Genomic DNA, 21,601 nt, shown 5'->3' with positions numbered 1-21,601 from the left:
GTAACTGACTGAGACAGCTGATTTTATAGAGATTTTAGTTGAGGCTCATCTCACATTATCATGCTTCTCCCTAAAAGACAGTAACTACTATCATTTAAATTGTGATATGGTAGAAACTATGAGAGCCTTCTGAGCTCACTATGAATTTTTTGTGTGTTTATTGTCAAAAATGTGGCTAGTGGAGCAGTTAAGAAAAGTGGATGTGTTTGCGTGCCTCCAGATATTGTTCCTCTGAGGTTAATAGGAGCCAATGCATCAGTTGGTTGAGCCCACCAAGCCAAACGTCTTGGTACAAATGCTTCCTTAGCCACATAGTTGCAACTAGCACACATTTTCTTACAAGCTGATGTCGACATTATGTTGGTAGAGTGAACATTGTGAGAATGAGCTGAAGACAAGGTTTTCAGACTCCTCTCCACTCTGCCAGTTGAGTCCTCCACTCCTCTCTGCACTCCACATTCTGTCCTATACACACCAATGTAAAAATCTGAAAATGGCTAAAAAATGATGAACTGTGACTGTGTGAAAAGAATAAATGATAGGAAAAAGTTGAATTTATATGAGAAAGTTCTAATCTTTGTGAACGTTTCAAAATTTTAATGCATGAAGGACTGTGAAGAGTTTGAAGATGAGTGGGTTTGAAGGCATTTCTAATTGACTACCATTATAATGAAGCTAAGACTTAGCCTCAAAGGAAGTTGAATATCTTTAAAAGTTTTAATGGAATGTGAAAGTTGTATGACAGATTGAATGTAGACCAATTGTGGAATTTTTCAAATTTTGAGTTTGTAGCTAAAAGGATGAATGAGTAGTTAAGTTTTGAAAATGCTTAAAAAAGTGAGAAAAACTGTTTTATAATATGTAATATTTCTAAAAGTATGAAAGATATAAAAACATCTGAATGTGTGTTATTGGTTAATGCTCTCCTGTACACTGCAGGTGAAGTCAGTGAAGACGGGATCAGTCTTCTGGGCCATCGGATGCTGCCTCTCCTATTTCTACATGGTGAGAAAATACACAAAAATGTTTGGTGTTTTTTATTCATATCTGTGAAGACTTTTATTGAGCCACATTTATGTCCTATGCTGGTAGTTTAAAGGTATGCTATGCAGGATTCTCCAGGGAAAGCAATGTATAGACCCACTAGAAGTATGTGTGTCTGTTTCTGTTGAGACCCTGTCCTCTGCCATGCAGGCAGAGGACAGGGTCTCAACAGAAATTTTCTTAGTATTTTGCTGTGTTCAGGACGTTTCAAGGCATCAGCCTTTTGGCAGTGGGGTGTGTAGCCGCTAATAACAGCACACAGGTTGTGTAGCATCAAGGTTACATTGCTTTCTCGGTCCTCTGCGCTCTGTCTGTCTTAGATGTATAAAGGGCACAGGTCTTTGTGTCTGTTTGACCGAGGGCGGGGCAAAGCTACATACACACACACAGCAGAGAGGCAAACAGCAGACACAATATTCAGAGGGTTGTGCAGAAGAGTGGGCATGTTTATTTGTTGCTCCTACACTTCTTCACTCGTGTCCTTAATGACTCTGTAAGAACACTCCCACACAAAGTTTAAAAGCCTGCAAACTCCCCTCCAGTTAGTTAGAACTGAAGAAGCCTCTTGGATGAGAGGTGAAACGTCTTCAAGAAACTGAAACATGTCCAGTTGCCTACGTTACTGCACTTAGAATTACCATGACCTGGATGACTGAGAACCTTCATCAGTTTCCTATATTCCTGTGTTTGGTCTGCTACAAGTGCCAATGTCACATCATAAACTAGAAATGAGAGCAACATGTAGGTCCCAGACTCACTCTAAAACAGAAGTACTTCAAAATGATTTAAGTGCCACGCACAGATCCTCTGCACAGAAGGCCTCACATCACCCAAAGCCATTTTCCATCAGACAACAAAAGATCTTTTGGGGAACCTTTTGCCTTTCAGAAAAATACTTCACACATCTAATTCATAAGACAGGTGCGTAGGAGAGGGACGAGTAGATCAGAAGTTGCAAGCAGACTCCAGCACACTGTCTAACTTGCCAAAATACATTTATTGGCGTAGTCTGATGAAGGTCTAGTACTGAAACGTCGCAGATAGATGTATTTAAGTATAAGTTAGACAGTGTGCAGGAGTTTGCTTGGAACCTTTTCTTTTTCCCACCTATCATTCAGCCAGACTGTGATGAGTTTGTGATGAATCAGTTGAACGTCTCCTGCTGTAAGCTGTGACGTCTCTTCTGTGGCAGCCACTGGGAGTTACATGACATTTGGAGACAATACTTGCAAAGCTTGAAAAGAGGTGCATGTGTGTGTGTCTATTGTTCTGAACATGTGTGTGTCTGTGTGTGTCTGTGTGTGTGTGTGTGTGTGTGTGTGTGTGTGTGTGTGTGTCTGTGTCTGTGCGCTTGTGTGCCTTTTGAGGATTTGGGGACAGACAACATAATCTGAATGGCAGTCTTAACGCTGTAGCTCATAATGATTTCACAGCTCTCAGGTGGGCTGTGCAGCTTTGCACCCTCCCTCTTATTGGTACCCATCTCATTATGGATTGCGTATGCGTGTGTGTGTGTTGTGAATAAGAGCGAAAACACATCCACCCTTCAGTTCCCAGCCTACAGGGACTCGTGGGCTGGTTACAATACTGATTATCCACTGCAGTTGAAAGCATTGCACAGATTCAGCACTGTGTATGTGTGCATGCATACATCTGTGTGCAGGCGAGGATGTGTGCATGCATAGTCCCAATAGTTACACCTATGTATTATTGCTGAAGCTCTGTATTAATAAGAAAATGCTCTCATTAAACCCATTGTGTTGTTTGTTTCACAGGTTTCAGCTTGGGGGGGTTACGTGTTCATCATCAACCTCATTCCTCTTCATGTATTTGTGCTGCTGCTCATGCAGCGCTTCAGTAAGAGAGTCTACATAGGTGAGATGCAGCACACACACACGCACATACCCATAAATACGTTATTTATGTTCACATTAATTCAAGCGCCTAAACGGATGACTTGGGGGTTTATAATTATGCTCATTTGACATTCAGTGTAGCACATCCAAAATAAATAAACAGTGTAAAGGGCAGGGTAGTTGTACAGTCAGCAACCACAAATGCACACACACACACACACACACACACACACACACACACACACACACACACACACACACTAAAAAGAGCTGTATTTTCTGTACTTCCTTCAAAAGACTCCAAGCCATGCACGTTGATGTGAGGTTACAACTCAGAGTAGCATGTTATTCTTTGTCATATCCGCACTGTATAAACACGCTTACGGATGATTAATATCATCCACTGATGTTGTGTCTGTAATTAGACAGATATCAGGTTTACATAAATCTCCCAGAGAAGAGCAGAAGGAGTATATGATAAAAGTAAAAGAGATTGAAAGTGAAAATGCAGGCAGGAAGAAAGATGAAAGCTGTCTTCCCTTCAAAGAGCTCGCCTCGTTGCACAGCCTGAACTCGCCTCACCGACCATGAATCAAGTCCTGACCCCAGGCTCACAGCTCCCTTCTAATGAACAGCGTGCCATTGTTTCATATCCAAATGAATGGCCCATCCATACAGTACCTGGTCATGATCCTGTTGAGATGATGACATATCAAGACTAAGAAAGTGCTCAACTGGATGAGGTTAACTTGACATGAAAGCTGTGAAATGTGGAATCAAAAAGAAGCCACACTGAAGACAGCTCGAACTTATGACAAGTACAGAGAAGTACACACACACACACACACACACACACACACACACACACACACACACACACTGGTGTTCCGCCTCACCACCTGTGTCTGTCTCTCTCTGAAGACCAGCATTGTGCTTTCTGCCTGCAGCAGAACAGTAATTGAGTTAGTTCAAAGTTGTAACTGCTCACCGTGTTCTGGGATCCATACACTTTACTGACATTTGGAGTCCAGCGTGTGACCTGCTGTCACACAACAGCCCCCTCTCACTACATCTTTCCTGTCTAATAAAACAGAAATACCCTAATGAAATCCAACTGAAATTTCATTATCTGACGAGCAGGGTCTCCTCTGCAGCAGAATGAAAAACTTAGACTAGAAACTCCTCTGATGGATGCCGCTGGTCTCTAACGGGCCTCAGCTTGGCCGCTGGTTCCTGTACCAGTCGAGAACATCACATTGCCCAGTGTCTAGAGAGCAGGTGCCATGTGCAGCCTGCTGGGGCACTGGGCCCTCATCCATCCATTACAGAACTGCACTATCTGGCATCCTGGAGCAGGACTAAATGATGAGATTAGATTTGATGAGAGGTTTTTGGAGAGGTAGGACACCACATATCCATATCATCATTTTTCAGTTTGGATAATGTTCCAACAGAAAATGCAGGGATCTTTATGTAACTGCTGAAAAAGCAGAAATGACCACATACTGTGTAGTTTATGCCAGCTTTCACTTTTCATAAACAAATCAAAGTGAAGTGGCCAGAAAGTGTCACCAAAGGCAAAGTTTTGTTATGGTCTAAGAGTACAGAGATACAAGCATTAATGTTAATGTTATGCTTATATCATATTCTGTCTTCTGTTTTCTTCTTATAGTCAAAAAATTCCATTAACAGACGAAAGCCACTGATTTTAACTGGTGCCGTAACAAGTTTTGTGTGTATCAAAGCCAGCGTCAGCACTTATCTGTCTCATCAAACAGATCTGTGCGATCTCTAAATAGGCATTCTCTACGTAAGGCCTGGTTTGCCAAAGCATCTGGAAGCAGTAGGTAACAGGTGCTGAACGCACGTGATCATCCCAGGGTTTTTATAATCTTAATGAGGATCAATTGACCAGATGAATTTTTAACCCCGAATTAACCAATCCAATCATTAAAATTCCTCTAAAACATATAGGCTGATAATCTAAATTTGATTATCAAATTATCAATGATTGTACTATGCGTTTGGACAAACAAATTGTGGACTGTGTAAATGGGACATTTTTCTCTTTTCTTAAGTAAGAGTGCTCTCGACCAACCTTATCATTTTCTCTTACCAAAGAGAAGAGCAAAAATAGTAATAAGCCTAGTCTGTGGCTGTCAACCTCAAGCCTATTGATACCTGAAAGTTTTTTTTATTAGGGCTGTCAAGCAATTAAAAAAAAAAATCTAACATATTACAAGTTCTGTGATTTAATTAATTGTGATTAATCGCATATGCCAATATTTGCAGTAAGCATTGAAAAATATTTCAATGCAAATGGATTTTGGTCGATGATTGAATCAATGAATAAATGGACATTGTAAACTTAAAAAGGAGGTGATATTTTACTCCAATGGTATGAAAATTCCTTGCTGTATAAAGTGCACAGGTGCTCCTGTAGACAGTTCCATGTGGGTATTTTTATGATCTGTCCTGACAATGTTTTATCATTTTTGACAAATACCATAATTTTGGCTTAAACTGCAAAAAACATTAAGCTTACACTAAAACTAAATGGACTACAGTAGAATCTGGAACTTTTATGTCATCCACCAAGCTAGGCTTCTAGTGGTATAATAAAAGCTGATTTATGGTTGCACGTAGGCTCTACACAGAGCTGATGTCAGAACCTATGCAAGTGGCCTAGGTCATAGTGAGCATTTATGCATGTGTGCTGATGTGTCCGCGTTGCTGGCGGTGGGGAGCTGATTGCCAGAGAGAGCGGACAGATGCCCGATGCTTCCAAGCCAGCCAATCATATTCCTTGGCCTGCGTCGCTGCAAAGTGCAGTTCCATTTCTGGCAGGGATGCATGTCAGGCTACGCTGTAGGTTCGGCATTGATTCAATCATTTATCCCATTCTTGGTTTGAGAAGAATGTGAATTGTTAGAAACTGGCTGGAGTGGGGCATTAGTCATGTGCCTCCATCATGTTTACAAAGCTGCTGGTCCAGGGGCAGCATAGAGCATGATTAATCCGTATCATTTCTTTTCAACACATTATTTTTTCTATAATTAATTAATCGAAATTATTGCATTATATTGACAGCACTGTTTTTTACTTTGACTTGAAGTAAATGTTGATTTTACAATGTAATGGCTATAAAATAATGACACCATCAGTGTTTAGACTGGTTCCCTATAAACCTTGCTTTCATTACATTTTTCTGCCAACTGACACAAAATCTCCCAGGAAAATGACTGGCACCAGTTCTATTTGCCCATTCCTATATATAAACTCACATTTGGTCCTGTGTTGTTGGTAGTTGCAACTCTGTGGGAAACAGAGAGCATCTTATGCATGATTTATTCTGTTTAAAAGACTACCAAGTCTCTGAATTCTAGAACCTTTATTTTGATAAAGTGAGTAAGTTGGTGTAGGACTTTTGTCCACAGTTCACACAGCTCTCTTTTGAAGTATAAAACTGTTTTTTAAATTTGTTTTATATGCATTTCCTAATACTTGAACAATGCGACTGATGTGTCAAAGTTGTCTGTTTCCAGTTTAATTGGTCTTAACTGGTTGTTTTGTCTCTCCAGCCTACAGCACCTTCTACATCATTGGCCTGGTCTTGTCCATGCAGATCCCCTTTGTGGGCTTTCAGCCAATTAGGACCAGTGAGCACATGGCTGCAGCAGGTCAGTAAACAATAACCTGGGATCCGGATGGAAAATATCATTGGAAACCAATAGTATGTGTTTTCTGCAGGCCTGTGGAATAACCTTTAGTGATAAACCTTCTTATTGTTACTTAAAACAATCTATAAGTCTGTCTTAATACGTTACTCATGTAACCATATGTATTTTGGCAGTGCTATCCATATGGTAGCAGTTATGCCTGTAATTGTTATTGCATACTAATTTCTTAGTATTGTTATAAAACAAACAAACAAAAAAAATGGTTTACACATGTGAATAACATACAAGTTTTAAAATGCTTTAATAACTGATTAACTTAACATTAGAAACACAATTTAAGACAAACAGCAAATCATGAAAAAGCAAACAATAAATTGTCATTTTCTCTTTCACACACTTAACATTTTAAAAACGAAATTAATGTTTTTTCTCATCACTGATTTTGTACACAATCACTACATCTACATCTTGAACAGAGTATATTTCAAATGTTATCTATGCTCTATCTCTGCAGGTGTGTTTGTGCTGCTTCAGGTCTATGCCTTCCTGCAGTACCTAAAGGACAGACTGACCAGGCAGGAGTTCCAGACTCTATTCTTCCTGGGAGTCTCTGTAGCTGCTGGAGTGGTTTTTCTCTCTGTCATCTACCTGACATACACAGGTTGGTTCAAATTATATTTTAGAAGGTTGGTCGACTGACTAGCTTTCAAATACTGTGCATTTTTTTCACCAGAAACGCAACATTTAAACCTGAAAATGAAGCAACAACACTTTTGTTTTTCTTTTCTACCGTTACACATTACAAAACTGGGTTTGCAAAACACAACAATACTGTGCACACAGGCTACAGTAGAGCTGGTTAGTCACCTAGTTTCACTTTTGCATTTTAAGTTTGGTGTCACAGGAGAAACACATGCAGAGCTGTTTAGATAACATCTTTACCCTGGAAGCCAGGTCTGCAGGTCCTTTAAAAAGTCTTAAAATGTCTTAAAATGTCTTACATTAAATTGTATGACCTTAAGAAGAAGAATCGCCAGTCAGACTTAGTGAGGGGTTTCATTTTCTGTGGCAGGGTCATGATTGGTTCAATGGTTAATAACAGCTATGAGAAATCAGTGCTGTTGGGACACTGACAGATAATGACTGAGAATGACGATTGTCCGGATTGTATGATTGACTGGGAGATGCTTATAAAATGAAGCTTAATAAGACATACATTGAAACATTCACAATCATTGATGATAGCAGTTTTAATGATGGAGCCATTACTTAGTCAGAGGCCTGTTTTATACAGTTGAGCTGTAATCAACAATAGAGTGCAACTAAACTAAAGGTGAAGTGCTCCGTATAAAGTTGGATGCATTTAGTCCAATTTTAAGCCTGAATTGATAGCCCTGACTGTTTTTAGAATAGGGCTGAATTGGTTATAGTTTGATGTGCAGTTTGAGGAGGGTCATGTCACTTGATTAATTACCTGAATGATCAATGATCTGCCTGTAGGACAATTGGGATTAATTTCTGACAGACCAGACATTTTGTTTGGCTGTCTGCAATTGTAAAATAAAAAAAATTAAATTGCAATATGGCTTAGTGAAATATCCACATCACAATAAACTGCAATTGTTTGATAAAGGTAACATGTATAAACAGCATTTAGAAGAATGTACTGTAGTGCTGTAGAGATGTCTCCAGATTTTCTCCAGAAGACCCCAACAAATGTCACATCATCACAACTTTAATAGCTTTTTCAGTGAAATTGAAACTTATGATGCAAAAATGATGATTCCCAATAATTGTGAATCATATCTCAATTGCAGTATCTGTCAAAATAATCTAAATGTAATTTTTTACCATATCATGCAGCCCTATATGCGGAACAAATGGAGCATATTATCTGCATCTGCACAATAAAATGTCACAAGTTCTAGCCAAGCAGAAAGGCTCATTAAAATGGGTAGTGTGAGGTAACCAATGTTTAAGACTATATGAATGCAGTGTCTGCTGAGCTTAACACAGGTGAGGTTTGCTAGATCGCCCTATTGCTACAGAGCATTGGTAAGGAGTATTATGTTTCTCATGTGTTTTTAAAAACAAATGGTAAGTCTAGTGTTTATTCAATAGATTTCCCTTCTGTCAACTAATCCCATTAAAAGACCAAAACCAACAATGTGTTAGTTGGTCTCTCAAGACCAAAAGATTTTATTACCACTGTAGTTTCAACCAAACCTTTTTCAAACAGTAGCAAATAGTTTCTTGGGGACTATTTTAAGTAGCAAATGAACACACATGAGTATTTGAGGCATCAAGACAGTGTGTGTGTGGGATTGAGTCAAAGTAAACTAGTGTGTATTCATAGTAATGAAGTAACATGTCACCCAGTGTAACAGTGTGTTATTGATGTGTTTTTAATAGTTTGTTTAACGACAGTGGAGCTCTATGGCACAGAGGAAGATGTGTCAGGCTTTGATTCACACACAATACTTGTTAGTGGGATCATTTTCATGATCACAGCCTCATCCTTTAAAATAGTAATGTAGCATTTTGATGTTGAGGTTTTATATTCATTCAATTCAATTCAAACTTTATAAAAGATAAAAGACAAGACATTCAGTAAAATAAATTACATAGAAAACACAAACAATTGATTTGGTTTAAGAGATTTAAAAAGTATATATTGGTGTCTTACAATATTATAGAATGAGAGTTAAGTGTTATTATTTACACTATGCTTTGTTACATTTTAGCCAAAATGATTGGAAGCCATAATATTGTTGCATCACCACATTACAGGACACATTTGACTTCTGTGATCAGTGTGATTATAGTAATGAAAGGCCCAAAAGCAAGGCTCTCAGCTCATGTTGATGTAAAACACACTTGACTGTAGACACGGACACCTGTCTTCCAGCAGCTTCTAATTCACTGTGAACTTGCCTTTTGGTGGTTTTTGGTTGACTCTTGACCATCATGACCAGTTTTCTCTCAGCAGCAGGTGATAGTTTGTGTTTTCTTCCTGATGGTGGCAGTGACACAACTGTGCCATGCACTTGATACTTACAAACAGCTGTTTGTACATTTGATCTTGGGACCTGTAACTGCTTTGAAATGGCTCCAAGTGACTTTCCCGACTTGTCCAAATCAATAATGCACTATTTCACGCTGAGCTTCTTAGACTTTCCCATTGTAGTGTTTGTGGCTGAGTCTAATGGCTGTATCAAACAAGCCCTTTTAAAATGGACCCAAAGTCATCAGCTGTTATTAGTCAGAATCAGTCAGAAGAAGTTAAGAGGCCGTGCTACTAAGAACATTTAATTCACACAACTTTCTATAATTGCCAAAATTGATCGTTCAAGTTACTGTATGTATATTTTTGATCCAGCAAATGTGGTCACATTTTCAGAAGACCCTATAAATTCATTACTGAACCAAACTTCATGAATGTTTTTTGTGACAAAGTAGTTTGTGTTCCACTCATTCATCACAGATGCATGAAAGTTGTAGAAATCATTGGAACTGAAGACTGCCATGATACACATGCGTACATAACATTTAGACCACGACTTTACATATGAGAAAAAATAGCTGCTCATGATTAGAATCATCAGTCGATCAGTAGGAATATTGCAAACCATTAATGTGGTCCTCCGATGCGTGACAGAATTCACACATCACTGACAGTCCACAGCCGTTTGTGTACACAGGTCAGTGGTGGTTAGACATGTGTTTGTTTAAATGGACTTGTAAGTACATTCTAACTGAGTCCGTTTCATTTGTGTATGTCTCACCTTCAGGGTACATTGCTCCATGGAGTGGGCGCTTCTACTCCCTCTGGGATACAGGGTAAGTCATCACAGTTGTTGTGTATTTTTGCACTGGATTTAAAGTACCTGACCACAGCGTTGATAATTAATTTGATTAAAATTTAATACAGTAGCACATTTACCTATAAATCTTTTAAACTGTATCCGACAGAAAGTGGAGGAGTGAGAGTAAGTTTCATCAAAGATTTATTCCACCTTGTCTACTGGTTGATTTACTGTGAAGTCCAACCTGAAATGTATTCAGCTTTAGACCATCTCAGAGTATGCGTTTAATAAAAGATCAAGGGAGTAATGATTTTTCTTGTGCACAGTTGAAAACTGTTGCCTATTTTTTGACTTTTCCTTTTATTTCTTAATTATCATTCTCAGGTTTCATCCAGATCTAACAGACAATTCAAACACATACCATTTACTGATGCTCTCTCTGTGTGGCTACCACAAGTTTTCATGGTCGAACAGTGAGTCAGTCAGCCCGTCAATCAGGCCCATCATAAAATCTTGAACAGACAATGCTCCTATTCTCCTCTCATATCTGGGCTCACAGAGAACTGCCAGACTGCAGCATGAGCTGTAAAACTCTTAAACCCTCGCCAAGTGTATGTACACACATGTTTGTGTGTTTGTTCACACGCCTAAGTTCTGCTGCAGTGCAGTAAAAGTAATGAGGTCATCCTCGGACCCAAGATAACTGACATCAGCCAAACTTCCATTTCATCCCTCTCTGAATAAGATCTCACAGCTTTACTGTCAGTAAGAGGAGTTGATGTCAGTGAATGAAGTGGGAATATAAGGGAATAAAATGAACTATTATGCTTGAAGAAAAGGGTTGTTTGACACCAATGGAATATTCATGGCTGAATACTAACATAATAAATGCCTGCTTTTTCTCTTCCTTTGTTTAACCATACTTTTTCTGTGGTGTCTTGATTCTCTTTGTCTTCCATGTTATCCACAGCTACGCTAAGATCCACATTCCCATTATAGCATCAGTATCTGAGCACCAGCCCACCACCTGGGTGTCCTTCTTCTTTGACCTCCACATCCTTGTGTGCACCTTCCCAGCAGGCCTCTGGTTCTGCATTAAGAACATCAATGATGAACGTGTCTTTGGTAAGAGCTGTATCATGTATTTTTTATTTATAAAATAGAACACTATTATTCACAAAGGTCATAAAACTTGTCAAAGTTGTCTTTTAAACACAATCAGACTGTGATATAGTACTGATGGATTGATAATCAAAGCAGTATTTGTTAGTGTTGATAGAATTATGGTGGAGCTGGGGTACCATCGCTTAGGCCTGGGCAATATGGGTGAAAAGTCGACAGAGCAAACAGGCCAGGTGGCGGAGGTATTTCAGCCTCCTAGGGCAAAAACAGTGGTCGCCAAACGGTGGGGAAATTTTGGTCGACGACTGACGGTGACCTATAGAGCGGTTAGTTGCCACTAAGGTCCACTTACTAGCTTTTCCATGCCTTTCAACTGCCTCCTCTGCTGTTCCTCACCAACGTTTGCTCAGTTGAGATAGCAATTTGCCATTTTATCAAAAAGTATTCCAGTTTCATTTCTTGTTAGTACTACAGTAGCAAGTTCCAAAAGGTCAGTTCATGTGCTTTGAGATTATAAAGTGACTGTGAAGCAAAACGATACAGGCAAATGAGTTAGGAGCACTGATATTGGTATGAAACTGTATCTAAAGCCTCATGTCATGCCACACTAACATGTGTTTGAGCTGTTGTTTTCTTAAAAATGCTGCTCAAACATAAACCGCACAGAGTAAAAGCAGTCGAGACAGTGTCACTTGGTTGACTACTAATATAGTGTCTTTCAAATGACCAAGGATCTAGAGAGTTTGACCATTTCCAGTTTGGTTATGAAAGCACTTAACATTTTTAAGCAAAGATGTTTTAAAAGAGTCTATTTTTATCTTGAGCTTAAGAATGACTGATTCTCACAGAGAATCACACACACAGCTAACCTACTGTCGTTTAATGTTTTGATTCCTGCATATTCTATTAATTTGATGAGTCATTTATTTTCCTATGATGACTGTGATACAGCCAGCTTTAAAGTCACTTTGAATCCTGACAATACTTTCTCACAGACATGCCACAGGATACCACAGACAGATTGTTAATATTAATATTATAACATCAGCCAGTGAAATCGGTCTGGCTCTCCATCTCTTTCTGTTACTTTTTCTTTCCCTGTTCATCTTGTTACAGTTTGTGAAACCAATCGAGTCATGTCATTTAGGCTGTCCCTTATCCCAAACACTGTCCAGTAAAACTGCACTGTGGTAGTAGCAGTATCTGCTGACACATTTTCTTGGCTGTGTGCATGTTCACAGTCAGTTAGGAACTCAATGTGCACCATTACTTGGTCATTTCTTATGAACTAGTGTTTTAATGGACTGATTTAACACAGAAATATTTTTCTATTATGCTACATGCCAGAAATGCATTATGAAATTAATGTTTTGTTTTTTTTACTGCTTATATGCTTGAGACAGTTGTTATATAGTAGAAGCTGACTGATACATGGGCATGGCCCATGTTACCTGCCAATATATGACAGATGACAGATACTGATTATCAGTATCAAGCCAAGGTTATTTAAAAAATCATTCATATTTTAAACTACAGCTTGCCCATCACTTACTACTTTCTTTTAAGTTGTACTATCTGTTGCACTATACAGTATATATGTTATTTAATTTGTAATAGTTATATATACTTACTGTGTGTTGTATTTGTGATGTTTCTAACTCAACATTTTTAATAGACTGTGATGAAGGTCTACAAACTCAAAGTTGTTTGAACTTGAAAAAGAAAAAAAATCAGAATAGGCAATTCGGCGGTCACTGCAGCACTGTATAATATAAAATCTCTCCGAAAACAACTCTTCCCCTTAAACTGAAAACATCCCTGTGAATGTCTCACTTGAATTTCATTTTCTGTTTCCCCCTCTGCCTAGTTATCTTTGTCTGACATCGTCTGTCTGTGTGCACGGTAGCTACTTGAATAAATTTAACAGACAAGCAAAGTAAGTGTCAATAAGCTTCACTGGAAATTGAATTGGTGTCAAAATGAAATAAAACATGTAAGTTGAGATGAGAAGAATAACATAAAAATGCAGCCTTTTAAATCACAACCATGATGATAAACAGCTGAAAACTCAGTGAAGTGTTGCGTAGGAAATTCTCTATAATGGGCATTACACTACATTTGATTGTAATTTGTCATTAATGACTAATTCATGTCCATTGTTCAATTGATCTTTCACTTTCTTCTGAACAATTTTCAACTGAAAACAGCTTTTCAAAACACATCTTTGGCACTTCTGTACTTCAGCTTCTTGTTACTTATGAGGCGACACATAAACACCAATATGATATATCTTTGATGAGCTATAATTGGCCAGTAATATTGGGGTCAGGCTCTATTTGCCAACATAAAGACCAGCCTTTTGCTGCCCTCCCTTGGCTGAATGAACCCCCTTCCCTGTCCCTACTTCTCCTCTGCCGTGCATTTTTATGCTCTTCCTTTCTTGCTCTTTACCCATTGCCTCCTGCTCGTTTCACCAAGCTCTGTGATCTCAGTTCCGCTAAAAACCTCCATTAATACAGCCACACATGCAGAACTAACAGAAAAACACATTTGGCTTTGTGTCTGATTATGTGCACTTTTCCCACTGCTGTTACATTTTCAACCCCAGTCCCACCTGCCAATGAGGTCTACCCTAAGGTGTAGCATAGTATTTATAGAGAAGAAAGGAATTCATGAATTTCAGGTGGCTGTCAGACAGTACAGTAGAGAGGCAGTGCACCTGTAGCATGACTCAGCAGCATTAAATTAAAGTAAATTGAAAAAATTAAGTTAGATTCAAATCAAATTAAACTCATCAAGCTTGGATCATAACATCCTGGTCACCTGTAACCTCCTCTTCTCTCTCTCTCCCTTTTGCTTCTCTCACACCAGTGGCCTTGTATGCCATCAGCGCTGTGTATTTTGCTGGTGTGATGGTGCGTCTGATGCTGACTCTGACTCCGGTGGTGTGCATGCTGTCGGCAGTAGCCTTCTCAAGCGTCTTTGAACACTACCTGGGAGACGACTTGAAGAGGACGAGCCCGCCTGCAGAGGACAGCAGCGACGAGGACGACAGGAAGAATGCTGGAAACCTCTACGACAAGGTGAGCAGTCATCAGAGGGAATCTATGCCAACTTTATTTTAATGTATAGAAAAATCTTTTCACTACATAAGCAATATACAATAAATAACTCACATAGCCTGCAGACTAATAGCAAAACATAATATTTGAAGCTACATTCATCCATATTTTTATATTACCAGTGGATCAGATGACTATAAAATATGAAAGGGGGTTCCTCTATGACTCAGAGAATTATTACTGCTGTATGGAGCGTTTTAGAATCTTTCAGGTCACTGTTTTTGTCGCCCCTCACTGCTCTTCGCAGCCTTGATCCCAGCAGCAGCAGGCTCTAATTTCAGGGAAAAAGCTCCAAAAAATCAAATCCAGTTTAATGATGTAGTTATATGTCAGTGTTGTATTTACAACTTGTTCTGCGGCCCCCAAGTAGGGAAAAAGAAATCAATTGATGTTGCTATAACCCCATCATGTGAGACCTGGCCTTAGTATGTATGCTTGGTCAGTTAATGCTGTAAATATCTACCTTCCCTTGTCTAAAATTGTTGAACCTTCTTTCCTTTTGACATAAAAAAATATTTTTAGCCATCATACATCATTAAACAAGCATTGCAGCAGTGACAAACTTTTCCCACCAATTGATAAACTCATGACACCACCAGTGTTACCAGGTACACCAGGCTTTTGATAAGAAGAGATGCTCACTGTCTTTAGAGCGCTGAATAATTTACTGCTGATGCAAACAGAAAATGTTCTACTGCTGCAGCTTGACATTGAAAAGCATTTAACTAGCTAAATATTATGACATGTCACAGGAAATGCAGTGTGTTCAGTGAGTTTAGCACTGCTATCGTTCATCAGAAATGTGTTTACAGACAAAAACAACATTCATTTTCAGTATTTGTTGACAGCTGATCAATTTCAAATGTGTCAGAGAGTAGTTTCATTTTGTAGTATTGAGCAAAAAGGAATTGAAAGACGAAGAGCTGCAGGTGAGAAGCTGCACACCTCCAACTTCTCATCATAAATGATATCAGTTTCCCTATTAACATTGGGTTAGAAGTAGAAATATTGCCAAGAAGGTACTTTTGCTTTACGCTTTGACAACAAATCCTCCACCAACATCTCGTCAGTCAGCTCTCCTTACCCTGGTCACGTGAGAAGTGAAACGGGACTCCTGCTACTCTGTGCGACTCTGCTGCAGGCACTGCTGCTGTACAGACCAGATCCCTTCAGTTTATAATTGTAGCTTCAGTTGTCTGATTACGTAGTGATTTAAAAAAACAAAAGCAAAAAATGGTGGGGCAGTGGGCAAGTGATGTAATCAGTGTATGCCTGCATATATGTTTATAGACACATGGTCTTAACTATGGTATCTAACCAAAAGAACAACATATATCACTATTACAAAACTATATTTTGATATTTTTCTAGACCCATTTGAACCCATTTTCTGAACTGGAGTTGGTTTAACCTTTATAGTAAAACAATGTAATCTGATATCTATGATCAAAATAAAATATCAAGCTGTGTGCTTATTACTCTCCTTTTCCTCCTCCAATTTCCCAAATAGCCCTGATGTCCAATGTTTCAGCCATCCTTTTGTTGCTTTTCTTCTATAGTGATTCAGTGGGAATAATGTTAATGTTAATAATTACCAACCTATCACAGGTCTCCTAAAGGGCCACTGTAAAACCGCTACAACACTTAATTGTCCATCCAAAAATTCTCTCAACGGGCACAATTAACAACCTTCCAGTGTATCATCAGTTCATTTTTTGCAGCACTCTTGTCTTCTAGAGTTTCAGTAACCTAAACAAACGTTGTCCTGTTGTTGTGTGCTGACCCTGCAGGCAGGCAAGGTGCGTAAACACGTATCTGAGCAGGAGAAGGCCGAGGAGGGCCTGGGCCCCAACATCAAGTCCATTGTCACCATGCTGATGTTGATGCTGCTCATGATGTTCGCCGTCCACTGCACCTGGGTCACCAGCAATGCCTACTCCAGCCCCAGTGTGGTGCTGGCATCATACAACCATGATGGGTGAGAATTATACAACACCAGAGGCGTTTCCCATGTGTCTTATGAGCTAAGGTTTTACCAGGAAGCAGTTTTAACAATACCAGTATGATAATCCTACATTTTCAAAGTTTTTAAGTTTTAACATTTTCATGCCAAGAAAACTCTATTGATTCTTGTATACAGGTCTGTTGTGTTATTCACAGCAAGTGAAGCAACATTTATACCAACTGAGGGCACTAAAGCCACTGACAGCCATGCTAATGGAATTCTTGTAGTGTTGGCAGCTCTGTGGAGGATCAGTTCACCATAATTACTAATTAATTATTTTTGCCCTGCCTCTTGTGGTACGTAGCCAAACTGGTTTTATCTTCTTTGGCCAGGTTTTGACATACTGAACACACCTCTGAAATGTCTGCCTCCGCTGTAATGCAATGGTTTTTTTTCAGTAATCACAGCACTGAAAAATGACTTTAAAAAATGAACAGTTGCGTCTTTTCCTGAAATTGAGTTCCCATTAATCCAGAGACTGTGTTGTCATCACTTTTCAGTGGAATTACTTTCCACTGAAGCAAAGGTCTCTTTCAGTACCGTGAGCTTGGGAGGATTATAAGACTTTGGGCCCCCTGGTCACAGATGCATAAAAGGCCATTTCTCCTACCTGGCAGATGGATTTGCATCTTTTTCTGTGTTATTATAAAGTTAACTCTGAAGTTCTGCTGTTGGTTAGCTATTGTGTTTATGCTGCAGATGAAGAGAGGCTGTCTAAATCCTGCCCAAGCCTTCCTGGCACAGCAGATCCACACTGACACTCCTCGCCACAGATATCACAGAAAATACTGCGGCATGACATACTAAATATAATAATTGACTGGCATCAAACAAAAACCGTAATACAGTTCTTTTCGTCAAATAGTAGTTCAAACTGAGTATACACTATACAGCGATATTAGGAGAACATTGAAATAAATGTAATAATAACAATAATATAGATAATTATCAGTTACTCTATTGAAGGATAGGCATTTGACATTATTAATTTTGACTCAGCCAATTCAGTTCAAATAGAGGCTGTTCATCATTTGCATTGTGTGAGGGTGGAGGCAGAAATCTCAGAGAGGGGTAACATGAGACAGTGTTTCCCACTGGATTTTGTGAGGGCGTGATAGGTGGATCATGGACCCTATAGGGGGGCCCACGGGCACGCTCCCCTGCAAGAAAATGTTGCACATTTTAAAGTTAAATGAATTAATCTGAGGTACTTTGAGAACAAACTTGATATAAAATGTAGAAAATAATGAAATATAACACTGAGTTTTGACTCATATTTCATTGTTTTCTACATTTTTGTTTCTAGCTGCCTGGTGATTAGTCCCATCATCACAATATTATACAGCTTTTGCCAGGTGTAGCATTGTGTGTGGGCCTCATGGGCCTGGAAGCCCACCCTAAAAGACCAGGACCTATATTCACAAACATTTTAAGAATTCTCTCAGAGAGCTCCTAACTCATCCTAAACATTTCTAGCATGGAGTCCTAGCTGAGGAGTGATTCAAGAAACTTCTTAGAGCAACTCTGAGCGAGGAAGAGACAGAAACGTTCATCTTCGTGAGGAGTAGTTGACCCTGTTGCTAGGGACGACACATTGTGTAAAAACATCATATGTGTAGTTCATGGCAAAATTCTAATGGGATCAAACAATTATTTGTCTCTCTCCTTTCACTACCATGCACATTTTTTCCGAAATAAGGTCCATAGAGGGAAACCGGATGGCTCCCATTCAAACCAATGAGAATTGCTTGCCTAGGGCTGGACCTCTTTGAATTTTAAATGAATACCCCTGCTAGAGGCTATAGTCAATATCAATCCATTGCTTTCACTCATCCATTGTTTCAGAGTTGTAACTAAACCTTGACTGAGACAAGATAATCCCTGTCTTGTTTTAAAATTATGTGCAACTATTAAAAGTGCCGTCACGCCCATAAATTGTCTGGAATTCTGGTCCACACTCTGGTCCTTATTCCTGGGAAATGTGAGATTAATTCCATGTATGCACATGTGACTTGACTTGGAGTCACTGAGAGTGAAAGATATTTTGCTGAAGCAGCGGCACAAATAAATATTTTATATTTATTATGAAAATGTATCAGGACAAGGTCTTGGTCTAATATTTACAGTATAGTATATACTTTGCAGATGAACATATCAATGACTTACCTGTGTCATCACCTTACTCATCTATAACTTTCTCATCCAGCTCCCGCAACATCCTTGACGACTTCAGGGAGGCCTACTATTGGCTGAGGCAGAACACAGACGAGCACGCCAGAGTGATGTCCTGGTGGGACTACGGCTACCAGATAGCAGGCATGGCAAATAGAACAACACTGGTGGACAACAACACGTGGAACAACAGTCACATAGCCCTGGTGAGAGCTGCTGGACCTGTTACACTGTTGACTGCATTTCACCTCTGTTTCATGACAGCTGATTTAAATCAAAGCAACCTTTGCATAAATGGGCACTTCACTGATTTTACACAAGATTCATTTAGGCCCTGGATTCATTTAGGCCCTGGATTCATTTAGGCCCTGGATAAGCCTTGTGATGGTTGACAAAATAGCATTGATGAGGATTTAAACTATTTTCTAAAGCTAACATCAGCATATTTCTACATCTAGCCCTTACTGGTATCACTCAGTTGGAGTTGTGTTTTTGTCCACCTGATGGATGTAAATCCACTATCTACTCTCCTCCACTCCTTTTATTTCTGTTTTTAGTCTCTATCATCTCCTCAGGGACATATCTGTCTCTTTAGCTGCTAAATGCTTCACTACATTCACCAGCTAATCTCTAACTGTGTCTGTCTGCTGGACAACCTGAGTACAATGGGAGCTGAAACTCACTATAAAGTTCTGTAAAGCCAAGAGAAGATCAGTTCAGTTAAGCCACAAAGATCCCCTTGTCAGCAGTGACTGCTATTGTCTGGATTTCTTGCTACATCTGACTATTTTTTGCCTCAACTACTCCCTAGTTGAGTTTTTCCAACCACTATGTGGAACCTTGTTGTCTTGGTGTATTGCACCACCAAGTGGACATAATGTTGTGTCACTACACTCTAAAATACACCGTACTGTATGAGTGAAAGTGAGATCTCAAAAACATGACAGTCAACACATGGTGTGTGCTACGCTCTTAAGGCAGTCCAGTGATTTAGTATTACATTTTCATAAAGAGTGAACTCCCTTTAGACATATTAAGCAACCCTAACTCAATTGGGTCTCTTTGTGACTCGCTTTCCGGGCTGGTAAAGGAGGCCCAAGCGGAGATGTTTTTACAAGCTGAATAGAACTAAACTGATATTAGTGTGTAAAATCAGTACACTGGCCCTTTAATCTTCTGCAGTTTTATGTGTGTTCTATTGAATGGAAGTAAATTCTAAAACTGTCATATCGTTGTCTTCCTACAGGTGGGTAAAGCCATGTCATCCAATGAGTCTGCAGCGTATGAAATCATGAGGTCACTGGATGTTGACTATGTCTTGATCATCTTTGGAGGTGTGATTGGCTACTCAGGCGATGACATCAACAAGTTCCTGTGGATGGTGCGCATCGCAGAGGGGGAGCACCCCAGAGACATCAGGGTGAGAGAGACGTCCCACACACTGTATCTCAGTCACTGTAGTGGGTACCTTCTATCAGGAGAAACCAATAGAAGGTGAAACTTACTGCAGCTGTTAAATATTTACTACGGAGATGGCGGGATGTCTTGGTATGAATGTTTGATGTGCCCTCTGAGAGAGGGAAACACTGAGGAAAATCAACGGATCAGTAACCAAGAGTGCTTTAGGCTGTTTCCCTGCAAAATGAATTTAAATCATGAATCAAAGTGTGTGTGCGTTGACTTACTTCTCCTTTCCTGTCAACCCAGGAAAGTGACTACTTCACCCCGCAGGGAGAGTTCAGAGTGGACAAAGCTGGTTCCCCCACCCTACTCAACTGCCTTATGTACAAAATGTCTTACTACCGCTTTGGAGAAATGCAGGTATGTCATCATTAATAATCATTGTGGACTGTATACTTCACTAACTGACTAGATAATTGACCGCAAAGACCACTGTGTTGTTACAATGAGCTTGACAAAGTAGTTTCAAATGGACAGATGGGATTTAGAAATAAACAAACTTTATCCGCCTCCATGTTCTGTTCAGTTGGACTTCCGGACGCCACCTGGCTTCGACCGAACACGCAATGCTGAGATTGGCAACAAGGACATCAAGCTGAAGCACCTGGAGGAGGCCTTCACCTCAGAGCACTGGTTGGTCCGGATTTACAAGGTCAAGAAGCTGGAGAACAGAGACCGCTTGGAGCACAAGCTGCGAGGCACTGACACCACTAAGCAGAAGTACACCTCCAAAAAGGTGAGCAGAGATACCTTTTTTTTAGTTAGACTGTGTCTTGTCTATCACTGGCACTAGACTGCAGTCAGTCTCAGTCAGCAAACAACAGTTAAGTCACAGCAGCTGTGTTTGTTTTATGGCATCCAATCAGTTCAAGCCCAGCAGCCAGGATGAGTGTGACTTGGACAAAAGTTAAAGTTAAAGCCTGATGAAGCCTGATGATCTGATCTAATGATTGAATGTGACATGGACCCTTTTACATGGGAGAACAGTCTAAATTACATGTCATTTGGAGTTAACTGCCAAGTTAACTGTGTGTCCTATATGATGAGGATGTAAACAAAAACATTATTCAGATATGATTAGATAATCAGATGCAAACACCGTCCCAGTTCTTGTAGTAATATTGGGTATCTCCCCTCCAGACTAGTGTTTGCAAGCTCTTATTTCAACCTCAGGATCTGATATTGGAGTCTGGCACCTCGTGTGACTTGACAGTAGACAAACCAATGTTAGGGACTGTCAATAGTAGGGATGCACCAAAATGCAAAATGATTTTGAAGCTGTTATTTTAAGGTAAAAAGTTACATAATGTTGCTTTAACTCATTAGTATTGGC

General features: G+C 39.6%; 1 protein-coding gene across 1 annotated transcript in view; it reads left to right on the top strand.

Moving 5' to 3' along the window:
* LOC311260424 (dolichyl-diphosphooligosaccharide--protein glycosyltransferase subunit STT3B-like) overlaps positions 1-21,601 on the top strand; it is a 61,913-nt gene that overhangs the window by 36,535 nt on the left and 3,777 nt on the right. Inside the window, exons 4-15 of the mRNA XM_084358219.1 lie at positions 940-1,005; positions 2,820-2,919; positions 6,482-6,580; positions 7,095-7,241; positions 10,372-10,420; positions 11,357-11,511; positions 14,380-14,591; positions 16,421-16,608; positions 18,842-19,013; positions 20,054-20,227; positions 20,515-20,628; positions 20,795-21,004. Of these exons, the coding sequence (XP_084214345.1) occupies positions 940-1,005; positions 2,820-2,919; positions 6,482-6,580; positions 7,095-7,241; positions 10,372-10,420; positions 11,357-11,511; positions 14,380-14,591; positions 16,421-16,608; positions 18,842-19,013; positions 20,054-20,227; positions 20,515-20,628; positions 20,795-21,004 (1,686 nt within the window). The remainder of the gene's footprint in view (positions 1-939; positions 1,006-2,819; positions 2,920-6,481; positions 6,581-7,094; positions 7,242-10,371; positions 10,421-11,356; positions 11,512-14,379; positions 14,592-16,420; positions 16,609-18,841; positions 19,014-20,053; positions 20,228-20,514; positions 20,629-20,794; positions 21,005-21,601) is intronic.

This window comes from Pagrus pagrus, assembly GCF_965226575.1.
Source record: "Pagrus pagrus genome assembly, chromosome: 7".
Classification (NCBI taxonomy): Eukaryota; Metazoa; Chordata; class Actinopteri; order Spariformes; family Sparidae; genus Pagrus; species Pagrus pagrus.
The sequence above is the reverse complement of the archived record's forward strand: the minus strand, read 5'-3'. Positions and strand labels throughout refer to the sequence as shown.